This window comes from Cervus elaphus, chromosome 8, assembly GCF_910594005.1.
Source record: "Cervus elaphus chromosome 8, mCerEla1.1, whole genome shotgun sequence".
Lineage (NCBI taxonomy): Eukaryota > Metazoa > Chordata > Mammalia > Artiodactyla > Cervidae > Cervus > Cervus elaphus.
The window spans coordinates 10,563,495-10,574,221 of NC_057822.1; the positions used below are offsets into that span (position 1 = coordinate 10,563,495).

At 48.0% G+C, this 10,727-nt stretch overlaps 1 protein-coding gene and 1 long non-coding RNA gene across 4 annotated transcripts in view; one reads left to right on the forward strand and one right to left on the reverse strand.

The window, feature by feature from the left end:
- The window catches only part of SMPDL3B (sphingomyelin phosphodiesterase acid like 3B), a 28,994-nt gene that overhangs the window by 8,637 nt on the left and 9,630 nt on the right, over nucleotides 1-10,727 (forward strand). For 2 of the 3 annotated variants that reach the window (XM_043909433.1, XM_043909434.1), the window contains exons 2-3: nucleotides 5,906-6,119; nucleotides 9,010-9,107. The exons of the other annotated variant lie outside the window; for it this stretch is intronic. In XM_043909433.1, the coding sequence (XP_043765368.1) occupies nucleotides 5,906-6,119; nucleotides 9,010-9,107 (312 nt within the window). The remainder of the gene's footprint in view (nucleotides 1-5,905; nucleotides 6,120-9,009; nucleotides 9,108-10,727) is intronic. 3 annotated transcript variants of the gene reach the window in all.
- LOC122698436 lies at nucleotides 924-4,327 on the reverse strand. The gene is made up of 3 exons (XR_006342333.1): nucleotides 4,247-4,327; nucleotides 3,930-4,019; nucleotides 924-1,120 (listed from the first exon to the last, which is right to left on the reverse strand). It is a non-coding gene; the product is annotated as an uncharacterized LOC122698436 (long non-coding RNA).

Here is a 10,727-nt window from a genome sequence, read left to right on the forward strand (position 1 = left end):
AGACACAGGCTCTTACAAATGAAGAAAAATAATGGAACACCTCAATAGAAATAAAGAATCCACCGGCAATGCAGGAGACCCTGGGTTCAATCCCTGGGTTGGGAAGATCCCCTGGAGAAGGGAAAGGCTACTCACTCCAGTATTCTGGCCTGGAGAATTCCATGGATAGCCCAATAAGTTCACAAAGAGTCAAACGTGACTGGATGACATTCACTTTCTTTCTTTCAATAGAAATGGGCAAAGAACACACAAGTAGAGAAGTCACCAAAAAAGAAATACAAGTGGCCAATAAACAACAACAAAATACAAGTGGCCAATTTTAAATAAATATTTAAACTATTCAAATTCACTAGAAATTCAAGAAATGCAAAATAACTAATGAGGTCTCATTTTTCACCAACCAAATTGGCAAACATTTTATATAATATCCACTTCTTCAGTGGGATATCTAGTACATGCATAAAAGCCTTGAGATATTCACATATTTCTCTACTGGAGTTTTTATCCTTAAGGAAAAAAGCATTATAACCTACAGGCTAGGACAGGGAACTCCCTTCAGCCCTCCGCAATGACCCACATGGGATAAGAATCAAACAAAGTAGACACATGTATATGCACAACTGATTCACTTCGTTGTCTAGCAGAAACAAACACAACACTGTAAATCAACTTATACTCCAAAAAATGTTTTTAAAAAGTAAAGAAGTAAAAAAGCATTGTAATTTACAATAGGTAAAAAAAACCAAAACTGAAAGCAATATAAATATTATGTAGCATTGATTCAGTTGAATTCAGTCACTCAGTCGTGTCCGACTCTATGCAATCCCAAGGACTGCAGCACGCCAGGCTTCCCTGTACATCACCAACACCTGGAGCTTGCTCAAACTCATGTCCATCGAGTCGGTAAGGCCATCCAACGATCTCATCCTCTGTCATCCCCTTCTCCTCCTGCCTTCAATCTTGCCCAGCATCAGGACCTTTTCCAATGAGTCAGTTCTTCGAATTAGGTGGCCAAAGTACTGGAGTTTCGGCTTCAGCATCAGTCCATCAGTAGCATTGATTAAATTACTATATATTCATCAGTGGACTTCCCTGATAGCTCAGTTGGTAAAGAATCCACCTGCAATGCAGGAGACTTCAGTTAGATTCCTGGTTTGGGAAGATCTGCTGGAGAAGGATAGGCTACCCAATCCAATATTCTTGAGATTCCCTTGTGGTTCAGCTGGTAAAGAATCCTCCTGCAATGTGGGAGACCTGGGTTTGATTGCTGGGTTGGGAAGAACCCCTGGAGAAGGGAAAAGCTATCCACTGCAGTATTCTGGCCTGGAGAATTCCATGGACTGTATAGTCCATGGGGTTACAAAGAGTGAACACCACTGACTTTCATATGAATAAAATATGTACAGAAATTAAACATCATATTTTCCTTTTTTAAAATTTTTATTGAAGTATGATCGATCTACAATGTTGTGCCAATCACAGGTGTGAATCTGGGAAAAAGTGAAACTGCTAAGCAAACACATAAATCCACTCCTTTTGAGATTTCCCTACCACACAGGCCATCACAGAGCGCTGAGTAGAGTTCCTTGTGCTACACAGTAGGTCCTTATTAGTATCTATTTTATATACGGTAGTGTGTGTGTCAATTCCCAGTCTTCCAGTTTATCCCTCCCCCCTCATTACCTCCCCCCAACCGTTAAGTTTATTTTCTACCTCTGTAAATCTATTTCTGTTTTGTAGATAAATTCATTTGTACCCCCCCTTTTTTTTTAGATTCCACATATAAGTGATATCATATGATATCTGTCTTTCTCTATCTGACTTCACTCAGTATGAGAATCTCTGTGTGTTAGTCCCTCAGTCGTGTCCCACTCTTAGCAGCCCCAAGGGGCTTAGCCCACCAGGCTCCTCCGTCCATATGATTTTTCGGGCAAGAATACTGGAGTGGGTTGCCATTTCCTTCTCCAATGAGAATCTCTAGGCCCATCCATGTTGCTGCAAGTGGCATTGTTTTGTTCTTTTTAATGGCTGAGTAATATTCCATTGTATATATATACCACATCTTCTTTATCCAGTCCTCTGTCGGTGGACATTTAGGTTGCTTCTATGTCCTGGCCATAGTGAATAGTGCTGCAATAAATATGGGAGTGCATGCATCTTTTCAAATTATCTTCTTTTCTGGGTATATGCCCAGGAGTGGGACTGCTGGATCATATAATAGTTCTATTTTCAGTTTTTTAAGGAACTTCCATACTCTACTGCATAGTGGCTGTACCAGTTTGCATTCCCACCAACAATGTATGAGCGTTTCATTTTTTCCACATCGCCTCCAGCATTTATTGTTTGTAGACTTTTTAATGATGGCCCTTCTGACTCGTGTGACCAGTTTTTATTTGCATTTCTCTAGTAATTAGTGATGTTGAGCATCTTTTCATGTGCTTTGGACAGGCCCTTTCTTGTTCACTGTCTTATTTGATGGTTACAGAGAAGTAGGCTGGATGTCAAACACCCTCAGTCCAGCTGGCCTGCTCAGGGTCCTCGGCCTGGATTGTTGTTTAGTCACTCAGTCATCTCCAACTCTTTGCAACCCCATGGGCTGCAGCACACTAGGTCTGCCTGTCTTTCACCACGTCTCGGAGCTTGCTCAAACTCATGTCCATTGAGTCAGTGATGCCATCCAACCATCTCATCCTTTGCCATCCCCTTCTCCTCCTGCCTCCTGTCTTTCCCAGAATCAGGGTCTTTCTAATGAGCCAGCTCTTTGCATCAGGTGGCCAAAGTATGGGAGCTTCAGCTTCAACATCAGTCTTTCTAATGAATATTCAGGATTGATTTCCTTTAGGATTAACTGGTTTGATCTACTTGCAGTCCAAGGGGCCCCAGATGAGAAACCCAGTAACCTGCCTCCCTCTTCAGGGTCCTTGTGCCCACCTTCTTTTCCATGACATGATAATTAGACCTCAATTCCTTATAGTCTGTGACTAATTCCATAGAAGCCTGTGGCTCCTGTCTCTTATGGGTAGCATAGATATATTATGAAAGCATTCTGGAATCAAGCACTCTGACACTGTAGACAGGTTAGATGTCCAACAAGCAAGTCAACAAAATAATTTCATGTGTGAGAGTGCTCTGAAAAAATAGAATGGGGGAGTCATTTGGAGTCACCCAGCTGGAGACCAGATGGGTGGGAAGAAGTGGAACTTGAGCAAAGGCAGTCAGAGAAGTCTTATCTGAGGAGATGGTTCTCCAGCTGAGACCTGAATGAAGAAGAGAAGGCAGCGTGCAATGACCCGAGAGGACTGGGGAAAGTGGCAGAGGAGTCAGGAAAGAGGGCCCGTGAAGAGAGAGAGTGGGCTGGGTTGGCCAAGGAGAAGAGGAGGGGTCTATGGTTGGCCTCCACAGTGAGGAGACTGGAGCCTAAGGTGGAGCCCGTGTCTGAATCTCTGGCCCTCTCTGCCATTCTTTCCACCCTCCTGACCTCTCCCAAAGTCAAGCCTTTGAGGCCGTGGGCATAAAGGCAAGCATCTACACACACACACACACACACACATGCACATGCACACGCACATTCACGTATGCACACAGAGGTCACAGGAAGCACAAAGGAGCCTGGAAGGAGTTCCAGTTCTACACTGACTAGTCCGGAACTTGCTGGAAGAGCCCAACCAACAGCTGACTCTTGAGCCACAGACAAGGAGTTTCTGAAGTGAAGAAACACTCGTTGAGAACTTTGAGGGCTGACATCAAAGGGGAAGAACTGCTCCGTGTTTGTGGTTAGCTGAGAAAGTGCCCGCTTGAGGCAAAGGGATGACCTCTGTGTGGTCTGCAGAGGAAGCAAGGGGCCCGCGTGCCAGAAAGAAGGGAAAAGCTTCTCAAGCTTCCGTAGCCAGCCTGGCCGGCCTGACTGAAAGCAGGTGTGACCCACTTACCACCGCCGGCAGGAAAGCCCCCCAACTCTGCCCATTTTTCTTGATGAAATGAGGTGGTTGCTTTCTTTTCTCTGCCTTAGGATGTTGCCCCTATAGGAGTAATTTCAAATATGTTACTGATCACAATTCATGTGAAAAATTTTAATTCCCCCCGTTATAAACAAAGACTGTCAGTTAGAGTAAAATCTTAAAATGCAGGCATAGATGATCTACAAAAAGAGTTAAAATAAAAGACATTGGTTTTACCCCTTTAGCAATCACATTTTCCTGGGAGTGATTAGGGAGCCAGAGGACTTCCCCTGATCCCCAGCATTTACCTTGTGATCTCAAGCATGTTGACCTCTGAACCTTCGTTTGCTTACCACCAAAATGGAAAGGGGATAATGATCAATCCCTTCAGGGCTGTGAGGAGGATGATTATATAATGACTGTGGGAGGGACCACGGTTTGTTTAATCAGTCGTGTGCACTTTGGTATGAACAAGTTTCTGATTCTTTCCGGAGACCAGGTTTAGATCAGGAGAGGTGGGCCAAAGCTCAGAAGCATCCGGGAGTGAGATCAGGGTCCAGACTTTACCTTTGGCCTTAGAGTCACTGGGGGAGGGGGGAGGGAGGGTGGAAAGAGTCGAGGACTGGCTAGCCAACCCTGAAAGCAATAGAAGGCAGACTCCCAGGCCCGGGCCCATTTTACCGGGATGGGTGGGTGTTGACTATTGGCGCTGAGTGACACAAGAAGTGGAGGAGGAAGTAAGAGCAATGGTGGAAAGTGAGGAAATTCTGGAAACAGGAATTAGGGGAGAGGCCAAACCTGTTCAACCTCTCCTTCAATAGGCATCATTGAAACCACTTACACCAAGCCCTGTGCTAGGTGCAGATGAGAAAGCCACTCCAAAGCCCATTTCTTTAGATTCCCTTCTTTGTGTTACACCTAGAGATTTTTGGCATTTCACCTCACATCCAGAGTCACTAACAAGTAGGCCCACAATGAGAAATTCAAGCCAGTCTGAAACGACATTCCACCTTTTCTGGTCTAGTACTCATAAACACCATTTCCACACATTTTTGTTGTTCAGTCGCTGAGTCGTGTCCGACTCTTTGTGACCCCATGGACTGCAGCACGCCAGGCTTCCCTGTCTATCACTATCTCTGGGAGCCTGCTCAAACTCATGTCCATTGAGTTGGTGATGCCATCCAACCATCTCATCCTCTGTTGTTCCCTTCTCCTCCTGCCTTCAATCTTTCCCAGCATCAGGGTCTTTTCTAATAAGTCAGCTCTTTGTATCAGGTGGCCATAGTATTGAAGCTTCAGCTTCGGCATTAGTCCTTCCCATGAATATTCAGGGTTGATTTCCTTTAGGATTGACTGGTTTAATATCCTTGCAGTCCAAGAGTCTTCTCCAACACCACAGTTCAAACACATCAATTCTTCGGTGCTCAGCCTTCTTTCTTTTTTTATTTCCACACATATTCCCCAGCTTTTTGCTGGTATTAATTAGCAAGATCTTATGATACCTTTGGTATGTAAGCCTTCTCCCAGATTTTTGTATATATTTCCCTAGAGCATAACATTTAGCTCTAGTTATTGGCTCAGAGAGGTGAAGCATCTCACCCAGAGTCACACAGCTAGTATGTGGTTCCAGAGCCTGGGTGCTTAACTCATCTTTGCTTTAAAACAAGCACTCTGCATATAACTCCTAAAGGATTCCTGAAGGTCACAGAGTCCAATCCCTGCTGCTGCTGCTGGGAACACTGAAGTGGGGAGATAGAAAGTGTCTTGTCAAAGGTCAGAGGTCAGGGACAGAACCAAGCCTATTTTCTGCTCTGCTCAGCGCCTCCCTGGGCAAAGCCTGGCCCTGGATCGGAGAAAACTTCCTTTCACCTGCGTAAACTCCCCTCTCCTACCCCAGGGTTCCCCGATCCCTCCCCAGCCAGGCTCAGGGAGGAGCCCATGTTAGCGGGGTCTCCTTGCCCCTGCAGGGAAGTTCTGGCACATCTCTGACCTGCACCTGGACCCCAACTACAAGGTGTCTGAAGACCCTCTCCAGGTGTGCCCGTCTGCGGGCTCCCAGCCGGTACCCAACGCAGGCCCCTGGGGCGACTACCTCTGCGATTCTCCCTGGATCCTCATCAACTCCTCCATCTACGCCATGAAGGAGATCGAGCCAGAGCCAGACTTCATCCTCTGGACCGGGTGAGAGCCCTCACCGCAGCTACCCTTCCCTGGCCACTGCGAGTGCCCCCTGCCCCCTGGCACCTGCCCCAACCATCTCCCTTAGTCCTCACACCAGCCCTGTTGCAGAGAGGATGAACCTGAAACTCAAAGCTTGTCCGTGGGAGCCTGGGCCTGGCTGATTTCAGGGTCTGTGCCCTTGACCTCGTGTCTCCCACCTCAGCAGAACTTGGCACACACTGAGGCTGGGGACACGGTCATGGCATGTTTGGGCATGTGGGGAACCCCTGGATTTCAAGTCGGGGGATGAACTCTGGTGTCACTCCCACCAGAGTTTAGGGGCTGCAAGCCCCAGAGATCCAAATGCAGGGAGAAGAGACAGTTAGAAGGGGTGAATGTGGGCCAGCACTGGGACCTAGTGTCCTGGCCAGCTGTTGGCCACCCCTGGCTGCCTGGCCTTGGGGGTCCTCCCTGGTCAGAGCTGGGCCTGCATATAGAGAGAGCTTGAGGGGCAATTTCAGTTCAGCCATAGCGATGCCATTTCTGCTACTCCTCCAAGGATACTGCTGCAAGTCCTCCAACTTCCCTCAGCACTCGTGGTCCCCCCTTCACTCACTCGATCCTTCTCTCCCTCTCTTGGTAGATCAGCCTGCCCTGTGCTTACCCATGGGCAGACATGGGGGAACAGAGATAATAGGGACCCCGACCCTCCTTCAGGGAGCTCAAGGTCTCCTGGGTGATACAGACGAGGTCACTGACCATGATATCCCAGCGAGGGGAGAGGGGCACTGAGCGGGTGGGGGAGTTTCACAGGGCCCCTGACTTCCTCTGGTGAAATTGGGAGGACTTCCTGTAGGAAGTGGTGAGCCAGAGAGCGGGTGAGGAGGGTTGGCTGGAGCTCTGGCTTCCTGCGCCCTCTTCTAGCCTCTATAGACACTTCCATAAGGTGGAGCAAACCCACGACGGCCCTAGCTGTCTCTCACTGTGACATGGGAGTGACCGGAATGACCCTCACATGGACAGAAATGGGTGGAGTAAGGCTGGACCCTTAAGAAATGTGACTGTATCTCAGAGAAGCCTGGGCAGCCCTGGTTTCCCGGGGCTCAGGAATCAATCCAAGGAGAAAGTGAATTTTAGGCCATGACTCTGGCCCCTGCTCCCTGAGAAGGGGCCCTTGGAGAAATGAGTAACATTCTAAAAGGCATGATCCCTCTGAGAAATTCACCATCCTTTAACAGAAAAGCATGATTTTTCTGGGAAATCTCTGGGACTTGCAGAGGTTATGACATTGGATGAGAGGACCTCTAGGGCCCCTTTTTAATTCTTCAGTTTCTAAGAAATTTGGCCTCTCCTGGGAGAATCGCAATCCCTTGGGGAATAACCTGCAGCAATTGGATATGTTTTCTGTCACACAGAATTAAATCCTCCAGACTAGGGGAAAATGGAATTTTGTTCCGATGTCTTTGGATTCCTGGCCTGTCCTCAGGGAGGACAGGGCTCCAAGGCCCCTCTTGCTGTCCTAATGAGGGTATCAGAGACACTGTAGGATGTAATGGATATGAGCATAGACGCTGGAGCCGGGCTGACTGGTTCAAACCCTGGCTCCACCACTGTCTGGCTGTATACTCTTAGGCAGGATTCTTCACTTTTCGGTGCCTTGGTTTCTTTATCTGTCAAATGGGGTAACAACAGAAGCTCCACTGTAGGGTTATTATGAAGAATAAATGAGTGGATATGGGTCCAACACACGGCAAGTACCCGGCAGAAAGTGAGCCAGTGTGGACTGCCAGTAGTGGTCTCCGTGTGATTCAGCTAGTTAACTTCCCCAGGGAGTCTTGGGGCACAGCTGTTTCACCCTGCAGTCCAGCAGAGTCCTCAGGCTTTAGATTGTGGGGGCTCCTATCACCCCCCAAACCTCCCTTCCTCCTTCTTTCCCCAAGTGTCCCTTCCCTCTTCTTCCTCCTTCTTGCTGCACCTAAGATTGACCCAGGAATTTAGGTCTGTCAAATAGGGGGTGGGGTGGGGGCTAAATGGTCCTGGGGCAGGCCCTGGACCTGCTAGAGTACATCCGGATGCTTTATTATGAAGGCAGATCCAAACTCCTTAGAACCCTTGGGTCAAGGAATGAACTCAGATCGGCTTTTCCACCCCACTGAGTCGATGATGCCATCCAACCGTCTCATCCTCTGTTGCCTCCTTCTCCTTTGGCCTTCAATCTTTCCCAGCATCAGGATTTTTTCCAATGAGTTGGCTCTTCGCATCAGGTGACCAAAGTACTGGAGCTTCAGCTGCACCATCAGTCCTTCCAATGAATATTTAGGACTGATTTCCTTTAGGATGGACTGGTTTGATCTTGCTGTCCAAGGGACTCTCTGAAGAGTCTTCTCCAACACCACAGATCAAAAGTATCAACTCTTTGACACTCAGCCTTCTTTATGGTCCAACTCTTACATCAGTACATGACTAAACCATAGCTCTGAGTATACAGACCTTTGCCAGTAAAGTCAAGTCTCTGCTTTTTAATATTCTGTGTAGGTTTGTCATAGCTTTTCTTCATAGGAGCTGTCATCTTTTAACTTCGTGGCTGCAGCCAATCTGCGCAGTGATTTTGGAACCCTCTGCTGAAGTCCCACAGATACTCTGTTTGAAGTTCCATATTGTCCCTATTTTACAGATGAGCTCATGGAAGCTCAGAGAGGTTAAACAACTAGCCCAGGGACCCACAGCAGGTTACTGGCAGAGCGAGGGCTTGAACTCGGCCCGGTGTGACTCCCAACACCAGCCCAGTGCCTCCCTCTCAGCAGCCGTCTGAGGCCCAGTCTGCAGCTGGGTCCGGGTAGAGCTGCTTGCTCACGGTGGAGCGGTCCCTTCTTTTCCTCGTGCCACTTCCCGAGCTGCTGGTGTTTTGCAGTGATGACACGCCACACGTGCCCAACGAGAGGCTGAGTGAGGTGGCCGTGCTGCAAATTGTGGAGCAGCTGACTCAGCTCATCAGGGAGGCCTTTCCAGGTAAGACTGTGCCCTGGGTCCCCATAAAGTTCCCTGACATCCAGGCAGTGCCTGGCACAGTGGGAAGAAAACAGCACCAAAGTGCAAAGGAATGACCTTTCCCCACGATGACGATGGCTGCCGGCTAGGTCCCGCACCAGGCACTTCTCAGCAATCAGGTCTTACCTTCCAGCAACGCTGTAAGGAACATGAATGAGAGCTTGTCCACTTGTGAATACACACAGAATCCTATTAATGGTGTTAAAAACCAAATTCAACTGAGTAAATCTGAAGATCTATTTGACTTTATTCAAGGATTCATGACTCAGGCAGCATCCCACTTAGAAAACAGAAAGGAGCTCCAGGGACTTCCCTGGCAATCCAGTGGTTAAGACTCTGTGCTTCCAATGCAGGGGCACAGGTTCGATCCCTGGTTGGGGAAGTAAGATCCCACATGTTGTGTGGTACAGCCAAAAAGAGGAAAAAGATAAAAAAAAAAAAAGGAAAGGGGCTCCAAGGAGCTGTACAAATGGAAGCTTTTACAGACAGAAGAGGGTGGAAAAAGGAAGATTCTAGCAAAAAGGGATTGTTTCGGGCAAGGTTACCTTCCTTTAGGAGAAAGGTGGGATCTGTCAAACAGATTTCCTCACTAATGCCCCCTATGTTAATTCCATATTGACTGTTTAAAGGTCACATTCTAGGGAGAGGCTGAAACATCAGTTAGGTTAGGTATTAACTTGGTTAACACTTGGTTCGTTGACCTAGGGTTTAGCACAAGTAACTCCATTTCGGACCTGTTTCTTTTTTATTAATGGAAATGTCTGACATTTCACTGGTTTCTGTCCTGCCTGTATAACACCAGACTTATAACCCCTTCTCAAGGCGTCTACAGTTACTTTTAAGCATCGTCCCTGGGTAAGTCTCACGTGGGCTTGCACACCGCCTTTGCGTCCTCCTATGGCCCTGGAATTGCCATCTACTCTTCTCAAACCATCTTGGCTGCTGGGACTTCTGGGAGATGCAGATTTCTAGCCAAAGTGCTGTTTCGTGGTGCATCCAAGGCCTTCAGAGTCTGGGTGAGCAGCCAAGACTGTGAGTGATTATGGCTGCAGCCCCACAGGACATGATGGGGAGACGGTGGTGGGGGATCCCATCTAATGGTCCTTAAAAATGGCTTTAAGCAGGCTGTGCCAAACACAAGATCCTGGGGTCGGAATCAGGCGCTCAGCCTGCCAGCGGGAGACCTGTGAAAGCAGATCCCTAGGTCCCAGCCCCTCCCCTCCCCGTCGCCCTGGGGTTTGGTACAGCTGTTTCCTCTGAAGGTCTCCATCATGGGTCTCTCAGGACCCAGATACAGAATAGTGATAACAAAAATAGGTAATAGTAGCAAGAACGATTATATGTTTCTATGTGTGTGTGTGCTAAGTCGCTTTAGTCACGTCTGATTCTTTGCGACCCCATGGACTGCAGCCCCCCAGGCGCCTCTGTCCATGGGGATTCTCCAGCCAAGAATACTGGAGTGGGTTGCCATTTCCTTCTCCAGGGAATCTTCCTGACCCAGGGATCATACCCAGGTCTCCCGTATTGCAGGCAGGCGCTTTAACCTCTGAGCCACCAGGGAAGCCCAAAGTGAAAGTGAAA